The following is a 23,330-nucleotide window of genomic DNA, read 5'->3' as shown; positions in this document are numbered from 1 at the left end:
TCCCTCCTGGCTTCCTGCTTCTGCCTACGGGCCTCTTGCCTCATCAAGCAGCAGTGGAGGAGGGGTGGGAGCTGGGGTGCAGAGATGCAGACCCTCCCTCTCACTTGCCTCCTCTCTCAGAGCCCCTACCCAGGCTGCCCCCATCCTGCTCCGAGACCCTCTCCCTGCCAGGGAGCTGCTTTCCACCATCTAGCAACTCTTCTTCCATGACATGTTTCCAAGGCCGCCACGTTGAGAAAGCGGAGGGGCCCTGTTCTAGGAGCAAGACTTCCCCGCGTCCCCATATCCTCCTGACACAGGCAGATCCTTTCTATCCTGGCCTCCTTGGGCACAACTGTAAAAGGGGGTTAAACACACTTGCTCCTCGGAAGGAAAGCTATGACCAACCTAGACAGCATATTCAATAGCAGAGGTATCATTTTGCCCACAAAGGTCTGTATAGTCAAAGCTATGGTTTTTCCAGTAGTCATATGTGGATCTGAGAGTTGGACTATAAAGAAAGCTGAGTGCTGAAGAATTGATGCTTTTGAACTGTGGTATTGGAAAAGACACTTGAGAGTCCCTTGGACTGCTCGGAGATCAAACTGGTCAATCCTAAAGGAAATCAACCCTGAATATTCATTGGAAGGACTGATGCTGAAGCTGAAGTTCCAATATTTTGGCCACCTGAGGCAAAGAGCCAACTCATTAGAAAAGACCCTGATGCTGAGAAAGATTGAAGGCGAAAGGAGAAGGGGGCAACAGAGGATGAAATGGTTAGATAGCATCACTGACTCGATGGACATGAATTTGAGCAAACTCCGGAAGATAGAGGACAGGGGAGCCTGGAGTGCTGCAGTCCATGGGGTTGCAAAGAGCTGGACACAACTTAGGGACTGAACAACAGCAGGCCTCCTGGGAGCCATTGGGCTGCCCCCTCCTAACCCCCATGTCTTAAGGCTTCTTTCAGCTCTCTGAGTCAGATTCAGGGGCAGAAGAGAGAGCTGGAGGACTGTTGAGGGGGCTTGATGAGACATCCCTTCTGGAGAAACCACACTGTCATAGGCTCCTAGAAGGTCCAAGGAGAAAGGATCTGGTCATCAGGTCCCCTGTCTCACAGACTGGAGAATCAGGACCCCAAAAGGGGCAGAGGTTGCCAAAGGTCAAGGTCAAGAACAGAGGCTGAGAATATCTTCTCCCTCCCTCCTTTCCTACCTTCCTCCTTTACTCTTTAAAAGAAATGAGTCTGGGTTTTGGAAGTACTTTCCTAAGAATTAGAGAATATTAATGGTATTAAAATGAAGGTGTTCATTGGGTGCCCTTATGTGCCAGGCACAGAGCAGGCATGAGCAGGGGGACTCAATGGGATCACAGCCATGTGCACCTCCTGGACATTTCCCCCCGACCCAGTGGGCATTCACCATGTGGGGACGCCAGCCTGGCTGGTATCCCAGACCCAAGTGTGTGAAAAGGGAAGGTAGAGGAGGCCAGGAGTGGTGTAGCATTAGCTCACCTGCTTTTGCTTTCTAGAAAAAGTGATTCTTTGGCTTGAGAATTCTCCTCAAGAGAAAGGTGAGTACAGGTCAGCTCGACTCTCCTGGAAGCAGAACAATCCTCTCCCTGCCTTGGGGAACAGTACAGGCAGGACTCACGTCCCAGCATGCTGAGAAGGACGTGGAGCCTGAGTGGGGAGGGGCCTCACTAGGTCCGCAGAGCTTGGGGAGCTGAGTTTCCAGCCGGGCCTCTCACTGTGTCCAGAGCTCTGTCCAAGCTCAGGAAACCCCAGGATGGCTTCTTGCTCAGAGCCTTCGCCAAGGAGGCCAGCTCACAGAGAAAAAAGTGTTACTGACCCTGCAGGCTGAGCTGCTGCTAAGCTGCAGGCTGAGCTGCTGAGAGTCCCTTGGACTGCAAGGAGATCCAACCAGTCCATCCTAAAGAAAATCAGTCCTGAATATTCATTGGAAGAACTGATGCTGAAGCTGAAACTCCAATACTTTGGCCACCTGATGCAAAGAACTGACTCATTTGAAAAGACCCTGATGCTGGGAAAGACTGAAGGCAGGAGGAGAAGGGGACGACAGAGGACGAGATGGTTGAATGGCATCACCAACTCAATGGACATGAGTTTGGGTAAACTCCGGAAGCTGGCGATGGACAGGGAGGCTTGGTGTGCTGCAGTCCATGGGGTTGCAAAGAATCAGACACGACTGAGTGACTGAATTGAACTGAACTGAGGTTGACTGGCTGGAATGACCTTCCCAGCAGCCAGCTGAGCCACTCACTCTGCTCAGAGCCCCCAGGAGGAGGCCTGGACCCCAAGCCTGGAGACCCAGGCCGGGCACAGCAGTAGAGGAGCAGCGACCAGTGGGGACCAGGGGAAGGAGATTGGCATTTGCTGAGCAGTAAAAAGCTGCCAGGCCCCAGGCTAAGCATACTGCCAGGGTCAACTCATTTGATCCTCTTCACAAGAGGAAACTGAGGCTCGGCCAGTCGGAGTGGCTTGTGCAACCTTTCCACAGCTGGCAAGAGATTAAAAGTGGGGGATTAAACTCTGCCTGATTCCAGAGTAGGCACTGTTTTTCGCCATGCCTGGGTGAGCTCCGCTCAGGCCCTGGCAAGGTATGTGGCAGAGGCATAGGGACAAGGCAGAATGAGGATGTTACAGTGTAATAACAATAGCAATAAGCGATGCTTACTGACCACTGTCCTAAGTCATCTACCACTGAGGAAACTGAGGCTCAGAGGTTAAGGGATTCACCCAAGATCACTTGCCAAGCAGGTGCCAAAGCTGGGGTTTGAGCCCAGTGTTCTGGCTGCAAAGCCCACTGCAAGTCGACTGTCTTTTTAGGCTTACGAGTTTATGTATTTATTTTTTAAGTTTAACACAGCCAAACTAGATGGTCCTGGTTTCTGCCGCTGAGGTGGCTGACCAGAGAGTCCCAGGGCCTGGCCTGGGGGCACCACTGGATCTGGTCTCGGGTGGAGGCAGGGACATAGGGCTGATCAGGAGTCACTGCCCAGGGACCAGCTTAGGGTCAGAATTCAGAGGCATGCACTGGCTCAGCCAGTAAAGAATCCACCTGCAATGCGGGAGACCTGGGTTCTATCCCTGGGTTGGGAAGATCCCCTGGAGAAGGAAAAGGCTACCCACTCCAGTATTCTGGCCTGGAGAATTCCATGGACTGTATAGTCCATGGGGTCGCAAAGAGTCGGACACGGACACGACTGAGCGAGTTTCACTTCACTTCACTTCCTGCATTCCCTGCCCTGTGGCCACCTCCCTCCAGCTGCTGTCCCCCATCTCAGCTGTAGGAGGGTCTGGAGGGGTTGAGACCGGAAGTTACCCCAGAGGGAATCAGGGGGCATGACACAAAAGCGTCTTTCCCGAAGTGTGTGTCCTGCAAGCCACCTGGTGGAGGTGGGGATGCAAAGATGGGGGAGGGGCTGGGGGAGAGGGAGGGTCGGAGTGGGGAGAGGGGCTGGGGAGGTTTGTGTGTTCTGAGGGATTGAGGAAACGTTTCCTATTCTCCCCACTCCCTGCCCCTTTCATAAAGCCCATTAGCATTTTAAAGGCTGTGTGAAACCCAGCTGTGCTGAGAATAGTTGGTTATTTAACCCGCTGCTTCCCACCCTTGCTGGTCCATCCTTCTCTGCTTAACACCCTTGAGGGACCCAGTCCAGCCTCAGGGAGCACCATCGGATGCCCGGGTTTAAACAGAGTGGGGGTGGCCTGGGTTAGGTCCTGCCCATGTCATGAGACAGGTTGGGAGGGGCAGGCCTGAAGCAGCTCAGCGATTGCTTACACTCACCCCCAGCTCCCCACTTCCCTGGGCCTCCACACAGCCCGTTGGTCCCTCTGCGGAAACAGAGGTGCTGAGAACTGCTTGTTCCTGTTGCTCCCCCAGGTTGGGTCTTTGTGGGGCAGCCAGGCCTGAGGCTAGGGGATGGGCAGGGTAGGGCAAGGGGGAGCATGCACCAGGGCCAGGCCTTCCCCAGATTTGGGTCACCTTGGGAGGAGAGGGGTGCTGGAAGACAAGTCCCCCCAGGCGGGCCTGAGCAGATGGCCAAGGGGATTATTAAAATCCAGCTTTGTTCTCATCAGAGGCTGGGCCTGAAAGAGGGGGGAGGCAGCAGGGGCCAAGCCATGGCTGGGCCATTGTCCGTCACTTTGGAGGAGATTTCTCTGCCACGGCCAGGACGTGAAGAGCAGCTTAAGCAGGGAGAGGCTGCCTGTCTGTAGGCCTGGGAGCCCACCCTGAGCTGTCCACTCCTGACCTTAGGGGAGCAGAGGGTAGTAAGATCAGCTGCCTGATGTCGAGGACCGGGAGGGTACTGAGGCACCACAGGAAAGGAGCTTTTTTAGGGACCTGCCTCCATGAGGGCCACATAAATAACCATGGCAACGATGATGGTGGCAGTGGTGGTGATGATGGTGATGGTAGCAGTTATGCCACTGATGATGACAGATAGGAGGGTGATGGCTGCTGTTCATGGACCACTCACTTTGGGCACAGACAGGTTAGTCCAATCAGCTGCTCTAGGACTCGAAGTCAGTAGTAGAGCCTCGACGTGAACCCAGACACTACAGAGCTCATCCACTAAGCCAGGGATCAGCGGACTTCCTGTTTAGAGGGCCAGAGAGTGATTATTTTCAGCTCTGTGGGCCGTACATTCTCTGTGGTAACGATTCATTTCTGCCATTATAGCATGAAAGCAACCACAGGCAATACATAAGCAAGCACGTGTGGCTGGGCTCACTAAAACCATGTTCGTTAAAACAAACCATAGCCTGCCAGGCTCTGCTTTAAACCACTATATGGCACTCAGGTCTTTGACCTCAGATGGTCTTCCGTGGCCATCTGCCTGACTCTCTACCTCTCTCCCGCATGCTGGACTGTTACCGTATGAAATCCATCCTCAAAGGATGGAGCTCTGCTACAACTGAGCAACAACTCCTTCACTTGTTGGTTTATGCATTCACTGAAACAGCTAAAAATCAATGTAGCGGTAATTCTTAGAAATGTTTTTATTAATAAAAATAATGATCATATCATTGTAAAATGATTATACTTTACATCTGTTAGATGCTATATTGATTATAATATGATTAGATTATATTATAAATCATAACAAAATTAATAAGATTATTAATATGGAAAACCATAGACTCTGGAGTCAAAGCAGGGTTATAATCCCAGCCCAAGGGTTTTTCAGTTGGAGATTTTGAGTAAGTAACTCAGCCACCCTGAGTCTCAGTTCCCCCTTCTGTAAAATAGGCCTGCGGTCCCTCCCTCTTAGGACTGCCATAAAGACAGAAGGGAAGGATGCATAAGCCCTTGGCCTAGTGTTTGGCCCCCACCCATAGGTTCCACTGAAAGGCAGTAGTTATTATCCATTTTTATTTATTTATATTCATTTATTTACATCTGTTATCCATCTTTATTGAGCACCTGAGTGATGGCATGAATGAAGGGGATGCCTTCTGGGTGGTTTCCCTGACCCCTGACTGGGCTCTGCCATGCTTCCCCTCCCCGACAGGTGAACCTGTACTCGGACCCGCCCCGGCCCAGCCACAGCATCCACGTGGGGACGATGCCCCAGGGGACCAAGGTCTTGTCCTTCACCATCCCACAGCCCCACTCTGTGAAGTGGTATGTGGGCCCTGCCGAGCACCCACAGGCCTCTGAGGCTTCAGGTGAGTCTGGGAGATGTGTCTGGAGGCTCCTCTGGGGTGACTGCTCCGGGGACACTTGGTCCACCCCAGGGTGGCCCTAGCTTCAGGCTGGGGAAGAGAGGGAGGGAAGTGAGGCCCCTCTCTGGGCCCTGTGACTTGAAGAGGTCAGATGGAGTTGTGGAAATGTCTGCTTTGAGCCAGAGCTGCATGGGTGAAGCCCAAGCTCTCTCTACTTAGCAGCTGGATGGTCTTGGACAATTTGTATGACAAAGCGTGTCATCACAGTAGAGCCCACATCAGGCTAGACCCTGCGCCAAGCCTTGCCATGCACAGCCTCAGTTAATCACATCAGCCTGCTGAGGGCCCCACTGGTGTTACCGCACTGACAGTTAAGGTGCCAAGGCTTGGCGAGGTGACGACATGAGGACGGTCACACCACTCCAGAGGAGGGTCGGGAATTGAACCTCCATCCTTCTGAGTTGAAGCCCACACTATTGACTGGGAACCCAGAGGTCTGGCTTGGCCTCCAGCTGTGTGATCCAGGGCAAGTTTGCACCTTGTCCTTGCCTATAAATGGGGACAACACTGCCCAGGTCACTTCCTGGGGCCAGCAGAAAGGCGGGGAGACCGTGAGAAGGCTGAGCTGTTACTGGAGGATGCAGATGGTGGCTTTGAAGTTGAGCACCAGTCTCTCAGCCCCAGGAAGGACTGTTCTTGGCCCCAACATGTAGTGACTGTATTCCAGGGTCGCCATCAGCTGGAGGAGACCTGAGCCCCTCTTCACCTCCCAGCATGCCCACCCTAGGGTGGCTTCAGGAGGACGCAGCGGGCATTGCCCAGGACCAGCCCTCAGCGGAGCGGGCCCAGGAGCTGGCTTCTCAGGCCAGACGGTTCCTGACCAAGGTGAGTGGAACCCCAGCTTTGCCCACGGGAGACAGACTTCCCTCGGAGAAAGCAGAGCCTCTACCCGCTTGGGGGCGGGGCTGTGTGTGCCAGGCGCACTCATCACGCCCCTGCAGGAGTTCACTTGGGACTTTCCTACTGGTTTTAGAGGCCACAAAGCTCCAGCCTCCTCCTTGTCACCCAGTGCTAGGTTTAACTCCCTTTTTGGCTCGGTGTCTCATCAAACTCTGTCTAACTGCTTGGAAGTATCTGCTGGTTCACTCCTGGGGGAGACTTTCCGCTTTTTCAGGATTCTGAAAGGGTTATGGAACCTTTACTTTCCCTTTTCCTCTTCGGATCACCCCACTTCTCCAGTTCTTTTCATCATGCAATCAATTCTCAGTTACTTCTCAAGAGGCCTTTTCATTTTCATCGAAATAACGATGAATTTGTTATTGTTTATAACTATACTCTTGGCCTTTTTCCAAAAGTACTTTAAAGCGGCTTAGAAAATACCCGCATTATAACCACATTCTGAAAACAAAAGCGAGGAAACTGGGGTAAAGGGGAAGTATGTGTAGGAAAAAAAATAAAATGAACTTAGGGAGAAGTGAATAAACAAAGACCCTGAACACTTTATCAGATTCACGTTTGGCTTTGAACTTCCTAGTAGTCAATGCAAAAAGGGAAACGCAATAGTTGTATCACCATGTCCATAAAACAAATTCTTTCAAAGAAACACTACCATTCTCTTTTCTTTCTTTCTTGGTAACAACTTTACTGAAATATAATTCACACGACATGCAGTTCAGTCATTTAAAGTTAATGCTTCGTGGCTTTCAGTATTTCATAGTTGTGCTGCCATCAACACGATCGATTCTAGAACATCTTCATCATCCACTAAGAAACTCCATATCCATTAAGCAGTCACTTCCCATTCCCCTTCCCCCAGCCCCAGCCAGCTGCTCATCTGCCTTCTGTCTCTTTGAATGCATGCTAAGTCGCTTCAGTCGTGTCTGACTCTTTTCTAGCTTGCCAGGCTCTTCTCTCCATGGGATTCTCCAGGCAAGAACACTGGAGTGGGTTGCCATGCCCTTCTCCAGGAGATCGTCTCCTTTCAGGGATCAAACCCTTGTCTCCAGCATCTCCTGCACTGGCAGACAGGTTCTTTACCAGGAGCACCATCTGGGCTTCCCTTCTGTCTCTTTGAGTTTACCTGTTTGGGACATTTCATATAAGTGGATTTGCATACCATTTGTCCTTTTGTGTCTGGCTTCTTTCACTTAGCACAGTCTTTTCAAGGCTCACCCATGTTGTAGCAACATGAACTTTATTCCTCTCTATCCCTGCCATTCTGGGTCCTGTAACTGGAGAGACATTTCTCCTTGTCCTGTGTACTGTAAAGCATCTCAATACTTTTTTTACATTTGATTACATGTCAAAATAATATCTTAGGTTTATAAAATATCTTATTAAAATTAATTCACCTATGTCTTTTCACATTTTTAGTATGGTGACTGGAACATTTTAAATTACATATGTAGCTTGCACTATGCTTCAGTTTTATATGTTATATAAGTTATATAATGTAATTATATTAGGAAAAGTTGTATACTTTGGCACTGATCTAGAGCTTTCCTAGAAATCTACAAATTGTCTTTGCCTTTTTTCCCCTAATTAAAATTTTTTTGTAACTGTAATAGATACTCATGGTAAAGACCATCACACAGGGCAAAGAATACATTCAGTGAAATTTTCTTTCCCACTCTTGCCCTTCTGCTTTGTACCAAATGTTTAATGAACGCACATGTGTTTATAGAAATGATCACATAAGTATATACACTATGTTGTACCTGGATTTTTTTTAATATCCCAAATTTGTATATTTCTGAGTAGGCAATAAATTCACTTTGTTCAAAGTTCAGAGAATACATATAGTAGAAAACCTTCCTCCTCTCCCTGTCGCCCGACACCATTCAGTTCTCTTCCCCAGAAGCAGTTACTATTTTAGTTTCTTTCATCCTTCTAGAGGTAGTTTATAATATATAAGCAATTGTACTTGCATTTTTCCTTTTTTATTCTCTCTATATTTTATAGCAGATGGTAGCGTACCATACACACTGTCCTGTACCTTGATCTGATGCTGAAAGTAGTTCATGGTGGCATTTGTGCGTGAGAACACACACACGCACGTGCCTGCCTCCTCTGGACGGCTGCATACTATTCCACGGATAGGCATCCGGATTGTTTCCTGTCACCTCACCCCCACCAGGATGCAGCTAATATCCTGCCTCACAGGTTTCAGGCACATGAGTGAAATCAAATCAAGTCCTGGAAGCTCCGCTTAGATTTTCCCCGAGGCTGCCATGGCCAGAGCCGGTGCTGGAGCCTGTTTCTGGCACCTGCCTCTCTGTGCTTGTCAGAAAACCCACGTCCCGAGGCGGGACCCAGCTCCCTATGCCAAAATGTGACTGTGGCCAAGTGCAGGAGTTGGCAGAACTCACCTGAGCCTGAATTAATGGAGCCTGTTTCTTTCCCCTCCAATGCCCAGGTGGAGTCCTTTATAGAGCTGATACACGCAAGACGGCTGACACCCTGGGACCAACTCAAGGTACTGTCCACTTCAGAGGATGCCACGGAGCTGCTAGACGACTGCTCTGTGTCCCAAATCACAGCCTCCAAAGCCTTGTTTGCTGCAAAACGGACCGGGGAATCCCAGACACCGTGTCTCGCTTTTGAACAGACAGCCCCCGCTTAGCTTTCCATGATAATGATCGCTAGAGCACAATGGTCACCACTTACTATGCAGTGGTGGTGGTGTGCTGGGCTCTGTGGCAAGCCCTTGATGTACATTAATTCATTTTATCATCATGAAAACCTGACGAAGCAGTTACAGTCATCACCCCACATAACTGGAATGAACTGAAACCCAGAGAGGTGACTTGAAGACCACACAGCCAGTAGGTGGTACAGCCCAGACGGAGATCTGTCTGATTCCCAAGTCCAGGGTCGTAACCACTGCCCTGCCCAGCTCCCCACTGATTATCCTACCTGTCGACAACCAGGAAAGCCATTTTCTTTTTAAATTTGCTTTATTATAAAAGTGATTGCTAAAGCTTGAAAACTGGGGATGGGGAGGCGAAGAGACCCCCTAATCTAACCATTATTAGCTTATTTCCTTCTGGACTCCAGTATTTCTAGGTAACCATGGTCACTCATGGAGAAGGCGATGGCACCCCACTCCAGTACTCTTGCCTGGAAAATCCCATGGAAAGAGGAGCCTGGTGGGCTGCAGTCCATGGGGTCGCTAAGAGTCAGACAAGACTGAGCGACTTCACTTTCACTTTTCACTTTCCTGCATTGGATAAGGAAATGGCAACCCACTCCAGTGTTCTTGCCTGGAAAATCCCAGGGACAGGAGAGCCTAGTGGGCTGCCATCTCTGGAGTCGCACAGAGTCGGGCAGGACTGAAGCGACTTAGCAGCAGCAGCAGCATGATCACTCATAAAATTTAGATTTCTGCTGCATCAGACAGGGTCCCAGGAAGGAGCAGTTGAAGCTCTCAAAGCTGTGGGTGTAGGGATCAGTGAAGGAGCTTTTAGCAGGGTTAGCAGGGATGTGGGCGGCAACCTCAGGGGGCCCGACAAGGGACAGGGAAGCCCAGGGACTCACACCTGCCTGAAGCTGCTCTCTCCCAGGTCTCTCCCCTCCCACCCTCTGACCTCTAATAGATGCCTCCCCTAGAAAGACCCCAGGGGAAGCCAGCAGGTTGGGAGCCCAGCTGATGCTCAAGGCATAGAGCAGGGTAAGGAGAGGAGCTGGGGGGAGGACTGGAAGAGGCAGATGCAACACCCTTGGTTTCACAGTTTTCACTGTTATGATATTAGCGGTTACTGTGTTGTTATCTGGGCTTCCCAGGTGGCACTAGTGGTAAAGAACCTGCCCATGCAGGAGAGGTAAGAGACGCGGGTCCATCCCTGGGTGAAGAAGATCCCTGGAGGAGGGCAGAGCAGCCCACTCCAGTATCCTTGCCTGGGCAGTCCCACGGACAGCAGAGACTGGCCTGTTACAGTCCGCAGGGTTGTGAAGAGCTGGGCACGGCTGAAGTGACTCCACAGGCATGCATGTTGCTGTATAGACGTTGCGCACATGCTCCAGTTACAAGATACGTCATGTGGATTGTATGATCCCATTGAGAAGATAGTCAAGGACCTTAAAAATCAAAATTATTCTTTTTCTTCCCCCCTCTTCTAATTCCTCCATATCCAGGGAAGTTGAGAGCTGTTAGAAGATCAAACTAGATTGGGGATGAGCCTCTAGGTTGTCCTTGGCCGACCTCTGTCATTAGCATAGAATGACCGAGATGAGGATGATAAGAAGTCAGGGATAATGGTCCCACCTCCCATGGTTCTAGCCAAGAGTTAACTAGCATCACGTTTACTATGGGAGCCTCGTGCAATGGTTGGGACTATGAGCTCTGGAGCTCGAGGGCCTGGGTTCAAATCCTAACTCTACAACTTGCTCACTCACTGTGTGACCTTCACCAACTTAAGTAACCTCTCTGTGCCTCAGTTTCCTCCCATTTAGATGAAGATGATAAATTACCTCTCTCGTTAGGTTTATGCTGAAGATTAGATGAATAATGCAGCGTCCTTTAGACAAAGCGTCAGTGCTCCGTAAATGTCAGTTATCGTTATCAATAGTATGACGGTGATGATAATACATCTGTTGGGTGTATTATCCAACAGGATGTATTGGATTCAGGAGAAGAGTGACTAATATTCCAAAGCCCACAGTTTTGAGAATCAAGTATGAGGAGCTAAGGCCTCTCAAGAAGTAGGTCTTTATGGCGATACAGCGATAGTATATTTGACACCGTGACCATCATGGAACATCAGGGTTCTTACGGGTCTACCCAGGGAAGACTGGCACCCTCTGGGGCTCATGCTAAGGCTCTAAGCCGTGCCTCTGTCCTACCAGTCTAAGGGCAGGGAGATCAACCAGGGCAAACAGGTTCCAGAGGCTACCAACCCCAGCCTTCCAGACACTCAGGAGCCCAGAGGTCTCCACAGTCCAGGGTGAGTCCTACAGCCACCCCACGCACCCACGAGCAGCTCATCCACTGTGTCTGCAAGGACGGAGCCCACAGGGCCTGGGCGCTCGAGTCTTACTGGCCTGTCTCATTTCAGGTGTTCCAGCAGCTAGAGGCTGCCCACGCGGCCCTGGAGGAGGACTACCTGAAGGCCTGCAGGGAGCAGCACCTGTCCCAGCAGCTTGCCGGCTCCCAGGGGACACCCAGGAGATTTGATCCTGACAGGTACCTGCTGGGGAGGGAGGCCTGGGAGGACAGATGGGCCAGGCCCCAGGTCCCCACCCGGAGGGGCACGCTTCATCCTTAATTCACACACTTGGGGAGCGGGGAGAAATCCCATCCCAATTAGCAGTGTGTCCAGATGGGGGATACTCGAAGGCTGAGATCTGTGTACTTTTAGACTCCCTGCCATGAGAAGTGCCCTTGGAGATAAGAGTGGAATCCCCTCACTGGAGAATGGGGAAACTGAGGCCAGAGGGGGAAGGGATTTACTCAAGGTCTTACACCCAGCTGGTGGCAGAAGGGAACTTGGGCTGAGCCTCCTTATTCCCAGTGGAGTCTACTTTTATCTTGTTTATTTATAATCTGAGTGATGATGTCAGATGAGCCCTCCAAGGGCATTTCTGGGGTCTCTGCTCTAAAACACAGCCTTCGAGACCCGCTAACGTTTCCTTGTTCCAGGGAGCTGGAGGCAGAGATATTCCAGCTGGGAATTCGCCTAGATGAGCTGAAGGACCTCATGGACCACAACGAGCAGGAGCCTGGGCAAGTCGGGTCAGACTTGGCTTTGGACAGCCCCCCAGCCACGCCCTCCCCCCACCAGCCAACAGACCCGCCCTCTCCTCTGGAACAAACCCGCACATCGGCCATCCAGGCCCTCGGCCCTGAGGTACCTCTTTACCCAACTGTAGTAGACTGTTCCTTCGTTCACTGGTTTCTCCATTAGTAGCTTCATGACATCTGAGAAATTTGTACCATATGCCGACACTCAAGACACATGGTGGGAATTCAGTAGAAAACAACCAAAATAACAAGTGGCCTCCACCCTCGTGAGCTCCCCCTGGTGGCTCAGATGGAAATGAGTCTGCCTGCAACTCAGGAGACCCGGGTTCAGTCCCTGGCTTGGGAGGATCCCCTGGAGCAAGGAACTGCTGCCCACACCAGTATTCTTGCCTGGAGAATTCCACGGACAGAGGAGCCTGGCAGGCTACAGTCCATGGGATAGCAAAGAGTCAGACACAAAGAGTCGGACTGAGCAACTAACACTTTCACCCTCATGGAATTTTCAGTAGAGTTAAACTTGTTACTTTAATTTTGGTCAGTGCTCTGAAGGAGAATTATGGAGTTCTACACCAAGTAGATAACAGGCTAACATATCTGAGTTCATTAAGGAGTCGGAAAAACTTTCCTTGAGGAAGTCATGTTTAAATGAAATCTGAAAAGGAGTAGAAATTACTAGGTGCAGAAGAGAAAAAAAAAAATCCGGCAGAAAAAACAGCTTATGCAAAGGCCCTGTGGTTAGAGTATAGACAGCGAGGGGTCCATTGTCTAAGAGATGTGGCTGGAGAGGCAGGTAGGGGCCCTAGGAATTAGGTATGTGGTCACATCAGGTGGATGGTTTTAAACTCTGCTGTTTTTTCAGCAGGGGATGATATAAGAGGGTTTGCAGGTTGGGATTCCCTGGTGGCTCAAATGGTAAAGAATCTGCCTGCAATGCAGGAGACTGTCTGCTCTGCGGGAGATATAAGTTTGATCCCTGGGTCAGCAAGATCATCTGGAGAAGGGAATGGCTACCCATTCCAGTATTCTTGCCTGGAGAACCCCATGCACAGAGAAACCTGGCAGGCTACAGTCCATGGGATCGCAAAAAGTTGGAGATGACTGAGAGCCTAATACTTTCACCTTCAGAGCTGGGGAGGTGACTGGGCAGGTACAGAGGCATGCATGGACTTGGGAGAGGTTTAGAAGGTGCATTGGACTGGAGTTGGAGTGATGGTGAGAGGAGAGCGAAGGATGACCTCCAGGCTTCTAGCTTGTAGACTCAGGTGGATCTGGAGACTATTCACAGAGATGGCTGCACTAGATAAGAACCATACACGGAAGGGGCTTTGTAGAATTGCCTCTAGCCCACGTCACAGCCCTATGGCAGATGGCCATCTCTAGGGCATTATCTTGAGGGACTCCCCTGCTCCCACAGTGAAGGTGTTTTGAGTGGCTACGTGTTCACACTGGAATGAAAATCTGGGTTCAAATCCTGGCACTGCCCCTTGCTGCTGTATGGCTTTAGGCAAATTGTTTGAGCCTTTAGCACCTGTCTGTAAAAAATGGGCTGTAATAGCCTGTGTACTGGTGAGATTGTTGCCAAGTGATATGTGTATAGTGCCTGGCACACACCACACTCATGGCAGCTGGTTTTGGAGATCTGTGACCCAGTCCCTACTTTCACACACAGGAAAAGAGTAACAGGCCAATGAATCTAACCTCTTTCTTGCTCTTCAGCACCCAGAGTGAGCCTGACATAAGGTAGGTCCTTATGGCATAAGGTAGGTCCTTAAAGAGTGGTCTTAGGTATCTGCTAAATCTCTGCCCCTCCTCTTTTCTGGCCCCAGCCCGACGCCACCAGCATTGGTCCCCACCTATTGCACATGAACTCGGATCTGAGCGCTCCCAGCAATGAGGCAGAGGATGGGCAGCTGGGCCTCCCGGCCCCGCTCAGGCACAAAGAGCTGCGGGTGGAGCAGGATTTCCATGGCCTCCTGGAGCGGTGAGTGCCCACCAGGCCCGAGGCCAGGGCGTTTGGCCCTGTGGGGGGATCTTGCTGGCCTTGTGGGTTGAAGTCACGCTCCTCTGTGTTTTTCTGCAGGTACCTCAGTGTGAAGTCCCTTCCAGAAGCCCTGAGGATGGAGGAGGAGGAGGCGGAGGGCCAGGGCCGCACCCTGGGTTTTGACAGGCCAGCTCCAGCTCCAGGAAAAGCAGTGGCCCCGAGGGTCCCCACCAGGCAGCCCCCGGCACAGGCTGAGAGAAGTCACAGGGTCCCCCTCGAGTAGGTCACTGAGCTTTCCCCGCTGGTCCCACACCAGTTCAGAAACCACGAGGGTAGTGACTGTCCTAGGAGCTAGACAGCCCTTTACAGTTTAGAAACAGCTTTCCTGACCTGTAGCTCAGTGTCTCTACAAACCATGAAATGTACACCATTGATAGCACTTGAAATGATTTAGGGAGGTGTGGGATGAGAACTCTGGTAGGAAAGATGCAGCATTAAATAACATCACTCTTATTCTCAGTCTCAGAGATTCCATGTACGACAAGGAGAAAGTCTCAGGGCTATAAAGTCTTCAGGGCTTCTCTTGATCGTCCTTTAAAAAGAGAGAAAGCCAGCAGGCCTCAGGCCAAGAGCCTTTACTAGGCAACAGGATTTATCTAGACTATGATAATACTGTTTTCATGTTCCTTGTATTTATTTGCAAAGTTCACTTCAGTCTGAAACACAAAATACTGGTCTTCTGTTTGCAATAGTGACATGGTCTTTTTGAGTAGATGGAAGTTGATGGAAATGGCTGGAATAGGAAAGAGGGAAGGCAAATTCCAAAAGCCTGGGAAAGGGTACTCTGGCACCTCTACTTCCGCACGGTTTCTGCCCCGGTGTATGGGGTGGGTTTTGTCAGCATCCTCATTTTACGGTTGAGATAAGTGTGGTTCAGAGAGGGGCAGTACCTTGACTAGGGCCACACAGCAAGAGGGCGGCAGCACAGGGGGAGGATGCAGGGGTGCCTGACTCCAGAGCTTGTGTCCTGGATTGAATGGCTCCCAGGACAGAGCTGCCCAGCCCATGCCGGGGCTCAGGGGCACCATGCCTCTCCTTCCCTGCCAGGGAGACCGTGGAGCAGATGGCGTCTGTGAAGCCAGCAGATGTCTGTGCATCCGTGACCAGAGACGGGCACCTGCAGGGTCTGGGCAAAGCCGAGGAGGCCCCTCCCAGCCCCAGCAGGCCCCCCCATCCTCGGGGCCCCAAGTCTGCAGCGTCCCACCAGAGCAGTCTGGCCAGCCTCGAGGGAAGTGGCATCTCTGAGCACCTCCCACCAAAGTCTCTGCACCAGGCCGGCGGGCCCCCGCTGGAGGTACGCGTGGGTGCAGGGCCTCTCCCTGCATCTCCTGGAGCCTCCTGCCTCCAGGCCTTTGCTCAGGATGCCTGCTGCTCCCGCCTCTGCTGTGGCTCCCCACACCTCCACCCCTCCACCTGGGCCTCCTCTTTCTCCTCTGAGACCTGTAGCTCAGGGCCTGTATCTTTCTGAGCCTGCTTAGCACAGCTGAAGGTGGGGGTGGTGTCTTTGACTCCAAGTAGTTTGTGCCATGAGAACGGCACTTTTTAAACTACAACAGGAATCACAAATCACTGTGGAAATATGACTTATGAGATGGATCCTCCCCTAAAAAAACACATATGGGGATTTCCCAGGGGTTAAGACTTCGCCCTCCAATGCAAGGGGCGCAAGTTCGATCCCTGCTAGGGGAGCTAAGATCCTACATGCTTTGTAGTAAAAAATAAATAAATAAAAAATAAAAGAGAAGCAATATTGTAAAATTCAATAAAGACCATATGGTCCACATCCAAAAATTAAAATAAACACATACATTTGCATGTGTACACACACACACACACGCACACACACACACACACACACACACACACACACATACACACACACACCCCTATAGTCCTGATGAGCCCATGGTAAGGAATATGCACTTGACCATGAACTCATTGAGGGCAGACACCCGTGTCTCTCTGTTGGTGACCTTTGCCCCTGCGTTAGACGTGGTGTGTTGGAGGTATACGTGGTTGATCAGTTTGTTTTTCCCAATTCATGCTGCTGCTGCTAAGTTGCTTCAATCGTGTCCCAACTCTTTGCGACCCCACAGACAACAGCCCACCAGGCTCCCCTGTCCCTGGGATTCTCCAGGCAAGAACACTGAAGTGGGTTGCCATTTCCTTCTCCAATGCATGAAAGTGAAAAGTGAAAATGAAGTTGCTCAGTTGTGTCTGACTCTTAGCGACCCCATGGACCGCAGCCTACCAGGCTCCTCCGTCCATGGGATTTTCCAGGCAAGAGTACTAGAGTAGGGTGCCATTGCCTTCTCCGATCCCAATTCATGGGACCCGGGCATTTCTGCAATCAGGTAGAACACGGCATTCCAGGCCCACCCTGGAAGACGTGTGGATTCAAGAATCCCATTCTCACAGTGGGACTGCTTTCTCCTTCTCCCCTTTCTATTTCTCTGTTCAGGAAGTCTATGACAGTCTCCCACCCAAGGGCCCTGGCTCCCACCCCTCAGGGACACGGGGCGTGCTCAGGGTCCTCTCGGGGCGTGGAGTCCCTGCTGTTGGCCTGGGGCTCATGCCAGGCCCTGAGCACCTCAGGACCCCGCACGCCCAGGGCCTGGCTGTTGGGAGCTGGGCCAGCCTCCCTGTCTGTGAGCCTCTGGAATGTGAGGCCCAGGCCAGCACGGGGGAAGGGTTTCCCAGTGTTCCCCGGGCACATTCCTCAGATTTAAAGGAACACTGTCTCATTCAGGAGCCCTGGATGGCCTCCCCGGAGACAGACAGTGGCTTCGTGGGCTCAGAAACCAGCAGAGTGTCGCCCCTCACTCAGACCCCAGAGCACCGGCTCTCCCAGATCAGGTAATGGGGACCCCATCAGTGTTACCCACTTGGGGTTGGCTGAGAAACAAAGTGCCTGTGAGCTCAGAACAGGGTCTGGGCATTCTCAGAGCCCCACACTTCATCCCCACCAGGGATGGGTTGTTGCCTTCATGTTATGGATGGAGGGAAAGTGACTTGCCCAGGGTCACTCCGCCACGTATTGACAGACTGGGAATTTATTGAACAAATGGGTGATGAAACGGTGAATGAATAAGATGTGCCGGGAGGGTGTTGTGACAGAGCCGCCAGGTTGAGTGACAGTCTCCAAAGCCGGAGGAAGGTCCCTGAGGCTACCCAGGGCTGCGTGGGAAGGGAAGATTACAAACTTCATTGCTGTGTATATTATCTAAAAACTAAGTTGAGCTTTATGACTTTGTGTATATGAGTAGGCAAGTGTACAGCTCCGCAGTTTATAAAGAAAATGTGTGTGTAGTGGAGACGCATCCTCAGAAATGCTCTACTGCCAGGGCTGCCAAGTCCCAAAGGATAGGATGGTTTAGTATGTGGAGGAGGCTCGGAGGCTGTGGCCTCATTCTGTGTGACCTCAATGTGTCTCTCTCTCCATGGGCCCCCAGCACCCCAGGGACGTTAGTCCAGTCCTTCACTCTGCCTGTACCCCGAGATGCAGCCCCCCACCACCAGACCAGGGGTCTTCCCATCCCCAGAAGAACCTCTGAGCCCAGCAGACCCAGAAGCCGAGCCCAGAGGCCCCCGTCTGGCCAGGACAGTCCTCTCCAGCAGAGGGCACCCAGCTTCTGCCTGGAGCGGGCGCTGGCGTCTGAGATGGGTGAGTGGATGTATCTGGGTTGGCCAGAACCTGGGGGTGGCTGGATTGCATGGGGTAAAAAAGATCAAACCAATAAGAAAATCTGCATTACCCTTTAGGATGCAAAATATCGTACAGGTTCATTATAGGAAAATTTGAAAAGGGAACAAAAAACAATAATTAGCTAAAAACCATCATTGATGACATTCTAGTCTAGAACCTTTGAGCTGTTTTCTATGCCATTGTGTGTGTGTTTATTTGCAAATACTTGAAGTGGGATACTATACATGAATGTTTTATAATCTTTTTTTCTATAAAACGCTGTGTTATGAATACTTTCTGTGTCTATAAAGTCTGTGATTTCTTTTACTTTTTTAAAAAATGCATGTGACCTTTTTATTGAAATAAAACAAGCATACAGGAAGGAACAGAAACTGATGAATTTTCCCAAAGTGACCACAGACAAAAACTCCACATGATCAGAGCCCCAGCCCCTCCAAGCCCCTCCTGACGCTCCCACCCTTCTCAAAGGTAACCACTGTTCTCAGATTAGCTTTGCCTCTTTTTGAGGTTCCCATTTAATTTTTTTAAATTAAACTTTAGTTAAAAGTTTAATTAAGTCACGTGCAGTTGTAAGAAATAATAATCATAGAGCCTACGTGCCCTTCCCCTAGTTTTCCCCAACAATATCTTGCAAAACCATAGAGCAATGTCACAACCAGACTCTAACACGGACTCGGTTAAGACACAGAACATTTCCACCATCTCAGGGTCCCTCCTGTTGTCCTTTTATAAACACATCCAACCCCACCTTAACTCCTGGTAACCACTAATCTCTTCTCCATCACTGTAATTTTGTCATTTCAGAATGTCGTAGAAATGGAATCGTATAATATATAACCTTTCAGCATCGGCTTACTTTTCACTCAGCATGCTTTTCTGGAGATTCACAGAGATTATTCCATAAATCAATAGTCTATTCCTTTTTATATTGCTGAGCAGTCCTCCCAGGGGGCACTGTTTTTAATGCACATGCTGGATGAGTGGTTTGTAACTCTAGTCACCCACCCCCGTCGAGAGCCTGAAGTTTTGACTGCTCCGAGGAACATGTGAGCAGGCAAAGCTGTGACTAATTTCCGAGGGAGGTGGAGGCTCCGAGGCTGGTCCTAGGGCAGCCTGGAGATGCGCAGAGTCAGGGTCTGTGTGGAGAAGAAGGGAGCTCTTTGCAGGAGGAGAGCCTTGGAGACTCGCATCTGCTGCAGAAGTGGTGGATGGTAGGGGGAATCTAGTCATAAGGGCTCTGCAGCTTTGCACCCCAAGCTCCCAGCAAAAACCACATCTTCTTCCTGTTTTGAGGGTCACTGGCCTCCACAGGAGCTTCATCTGTGACCTCAGCCGGGCCCCATCTCTTCACGCTCACCATGCTTCCACCCACACAAGTTCACACTTCAAGGGTCCTCTCTGTGTAAACTCACTTTGGTCTCCTTCTGCCTCCCTAGAGGTCCCTGGCTCAGAGTTTAAGAGGCGGAAGCGGATTCCTGAACCGATCCTCCCTAGCGCGACAATCAGCCCACCTCCCACCCCTGCCCCTGTGGCTGCCACTCCACCCCGTGAACCCGCAGAGATCACCTCCACCTTCTTCCTCACCAGGACAGGGCGCGAGTAAGTTGGTTGCTTGGGTGCTGAGGATTCAGGTGCATCAGAGAGACGGGAGGGTGATGCCCGAGGGAGGCAGGGGCTCTCTGGGGTCTCATCCAGTGGTGGCTGTGCTGGGACCCAGGCATCCTGCCTCCCAGTTGATCCTGTGGGTCCTCCTTGGTGTAGACGCCGAGGACACTTCTCTAGCCCGTAGGAAATGATCTAGAAGTTCACCTTGCTGGTGCTAGGACCCCTCTCCCTGCCTCCCCGCATTTCCCTTCCAAAATGGGCCTACACTTCCCGGGGTGTGTTTTCTGCAGTTTATGTGTTTATTATATGAACCAAAAAGAGAATGTTTTTTCAATTTTTTCTTTTTAATCCAAGTGCAGTTTTTCTACTAAGAAAGATTTTTCCTTGCTTCGCTAGATGGGACAGGGAAAGGGAGCTAGTCCTCTTCCTGCTGTCCTGAGTGGCTTTGGCCCAGGAGTCAGTCACAGGCCTTTGTCAGGTTGGGGGGTTGGTTTCCAGGCCTGCACTTAGCAAGTGCACTCCTGCCACGCCCTGTGACATCAGCAGAGGAACGAGAGGCTTGTTGTTGTTGTTCCGTCACTAAGTCGTGTCCAAATCTTTGCGACCCCAAGGACTGCAGCCCGCCAGGCTTCCCTGTCCTCCACAGTCTCCCAGAGTTTGCTCAAACTCACATCCATTGAGTCAGTGAGAGGCTTATTTACCTACAGTATGCCAGCCCCTGGGAATACAATAGTGGACAAGACAGTCCTTGACCTCGTAAAGCTCACCATCCTGTAAGATGGACCAAGAAATGAGGTTCCACCCCCAGTGTGATAAGTACAGTGATAGCACAGGCCCGAGGAACCATGGGAGCACAGAGAAGGGGCATCTAGCCCAGTCAGAGGCTTTAGGGAGGGCTTCCTGGAGGAAGTGGTATCTCAACTGAGACCAGAAGGCAGAGAGCTGAAAGAGTATCCCAGCAGAGGGAAGAGCATGTGCAAAGGCCTAGAGGCACCTAATGTTTATTATAGCCAGATCCTCAAGTATAAGGTGGGCCATTAAACAATAAAAGCAGAGAGGAAGACAGGGAGACCTGGGGGAGAGCTTAGAGAACATTTGACACAGCTGGTGAGAAGTTTGGATGATGTCTTTGCTCAGAGCAGGTGCTCACTGAATATTTATGAATGTGGAAAGTCTCATCTAAGGATAATGAGGGAGGCTTTAAGTAAGGAAGCTGCAGGGTTGGATTTACACTGTAGCAAGAATTCTCTGGCCACCGTGATGGTGGGTGTGGAGGCCAGGGACTGCTGAGAAGGCTACGACACCCCGGAGAGAGGTGTTGGGGCCGTCAGTGAGGGCAAGGAGTGTATTTGAAAGGGGGTAATTAGGCCTTGGGCCAACAGGGTTTGGGAGTTGGTTAACTTTCAGGGTGCTCCAGGGAAAAGAAGGGTTTAGAATGACTCAGATTTCTGGCTTGTCAACCAGTTGGATAGCGATGCAGAGATGGGAAGCTTAGGAGGGGGAGTGAAATTGCAGGGAAAGATGACCTTTAGGTGCCAGCTGGCACTCAGTCACTGAAAGGTTAGGTCAGGAAGGCCAAGATCGTGATGGAAACAAGCCGGAGAGGACAAGTGACACCCAAGGGCATGGTCCAAATTCCAGGCCCTCGGTCAGCGGCCTCTGACCTGGACTGGGAGCCAGAGCTGCCCTGGTCTTGCACCGCTGCAGGACCGCGGTCCTGCCTTTCAGGGGTTAACGGGTGGCCAGAGTTCTCACTCTCCTGCAGCCGCCACCCTCATGATTTGCCTTGGAAACCCCAACAAGCGTTTCCCTGGGAATTACCAAGGGAACCAACTGCCCTTGGACGCCCAGAGTGCCAGGGCATAGGCAGAGAGATGTCTCCACTCCCTCTGGGCACACCCATCTGAGAGCCGATGTCTGCCGCATGTGGAGCCGGGAGCCACCCCACCATGAGTCCAGGGACCACCAGGCAAGAACTAACCCTGAAGGGAGCCCTCACCCCGGAAGCTGGTCCAAACAGTAGCCAGAGAACCTGTCTCAGCGTGGAGGAACGCCATGCCCAACCCGGACTCTAAAGCCCCGGGTGTAGGGGGTTTGTGTGCCGGGGTGTCTGGGTGGGATTGGCTGCCTCAATGCCAGTGATGCCCTCAGAACAAGACCCTAGAGATTCAGGGACCGATCAAGGAGAAACACAAATAAGATTTACTCCTAAGATGCCAGGGGCTCATGAGGTTCCTTACCAATCACAGGTTGGGCTGTGTTTGGGGGCTTCCCTGAGATGACAGTCTGCTCACACCCAGTTGTCCTGGATGTGACAATCTTGGCCTTCCTGACCTAACCTTTCAGTGACTGAGTGCCAGCTGGCACCTAAAGGTAACCCCACATGTCTCCTTGTCCCCTCTCCACACACACATCTTTCCTCTGCTCCCTCTTGGAGTCTGGAGGCCAGATCAGTGACAGTCCCTGAGCATCTCTGAGGTGTGAGGCTCTCAGGCGTTGTGAGATGGGGAGGTCTGCTTGGCCACCAGGCATTCGCCATCTGCTTCCGGAGACAGACAGACAAGCATTTTCTGCCTGGAGCAGAATGCTGGGCATGAGCAATTTAGGAAAGGTTAAGGGGAACCCTGTACGGGAGGAGCTAAGCAAGGGCGGGAAGGAAGCAGGCCTGGACAGACAGTCAGGGTCTCTAGAGACAGACGTGGAGGAGGTCCAGGGCCTGAGGCAGATCCGAACTGAAAGTTTTGTTTTGCTCAGGCCGCACTGTGTGGCCTGTGGGATCTTAGGTCCCTGCCCAGGGGCTGAACCTCTGCCCCCTGCATTGGGAGTGTGGAATCTTAACCAGTGGATTGCCAGGGAAGTCTCAGAATTGAAATTTTAAAGTGCAGCTTTAGCCCATGCCCTCTTTACTCCTCAGAGGATGAGATGGTTGGATGGCATCACTGACTCAATGGACAGGAGTTTGAGCAAGCTCCGAGATGGTAAAGGACAGGGAAGCCTGGCGTGCTGCAGTCCATCGGGTCACAAACAGCCGGACACAACTGAGTGACTCTCTCCACTCTGCATCCTCATCTCAATCTTGAAACTTTGTCGCTGGCATTTCAGAATAGCTACTCAGAGGGCCTGCATGCTAGGTTAGGTAAACCTCAAAGAAAGTTCTGCTTTGCTCACCAAATGTGCAGGGACGTGAACTCAGAGAGGTGTTTAGATATGCAGCGAGGAAAGCGGACACTCAAGGGAGTTCAAGATCTATTTCAAGATCCAGAGTTAGACCATGTTTTCTGGAAAGGGGCAGAGACCCGGCGCCCAGGGAGCGGCTGCTGCCTGTTCACTGTGCACCTGTCCTTCGTTCCCGTCTCCACCCCCACCCCAGCCAGGCCATCCGGGACCTGCAGGATGAGGTGTCCCGGCTCCGTCTGAGGCTGGAGGACAGCCTCCACCAGCACCCCCAGGGCCGCCCCACGCGCTCAGCGTCCGGCTGCGCCCGCCCCACCCGGGCCCGGAAGCGGTCAGGAGATTCCTCAGCCGCTTGGAGCTCCCATTACGGCAGGTAGGTGACCCCCACGTTCCT

The 23,330-nt window shown here is 51.4% G+C and overlaps 1 protein-coding gene across 1 annotated transcript in view; it reads left to right on the top strand.

Moving 5' to 3' along the window:
• Positions 1-23,330, top strand: part of AKNA (AT-hook transcription factor) — a 42,018-nt gene that overhangs the window by 7,311 nt on the left and 11,377 nt on the right. The window contains exons 4-15 of the mRNA XM_068974142.1: positions 5,518-5,674; positions 6,399-6,556; positions 9,087-9,146; positions 11,725-11,852; positions 12,309-12,516; positions 14,237-14,391; positions 14,491-14,670; positions 15,499-15,745; positions 17,201-17,307; positions 17,904-18,115; positions 19,594-19,756; positions 23,133-23,309. Of these exons, the coding sequence (XP_068830243.1) occupies positions 5,518-5,674; positions 6,399-6,556; positions 9,087-9,146; positions 11,725-11,852; positions 12,309-12,516; positions 14,237-14,391; positions 14,491-14,670; positions 15,499-15,745; positions 17,201-17,307; positions 17,904-18,115; positions 19,594-19,756; positions 23,133-23,309 (1,952 nt within the window). The remainder of the gene's footprint in view (positions 1-5,517; positions 5,675-6,398; positions 6,557-9,086; positions 9,147-11,724; positions 11,853-12,308; positions 12,517-14,236; positions 14,392-14,490; positions 14,671-15,498; positions 15,746-17,200; positions 17,308-17,903; positions 18,116-19,593; positions 19,757-23,132; positions 23,310-23,330) is intronic.

The sequence above is a fragment of the Capricornis sumatraensis genome, chromosome 6 (assembly GCF_032405125.1).
Source record: "Capricornis sumatraensis isolate serow.1 chromosome 6, serow.2, whole genome shotgun sequence".
Taxonomy (NCBI): domain Eukaryota; kingdom Metazoa; phylum Chordata; class Mammalia; order Artiodactyla; family Bovidae; genus Capricornis; species Capricornis sumatraensis.
This window is presented reverse-complemented; position numbering and strand designations above follow the sequence as displayed.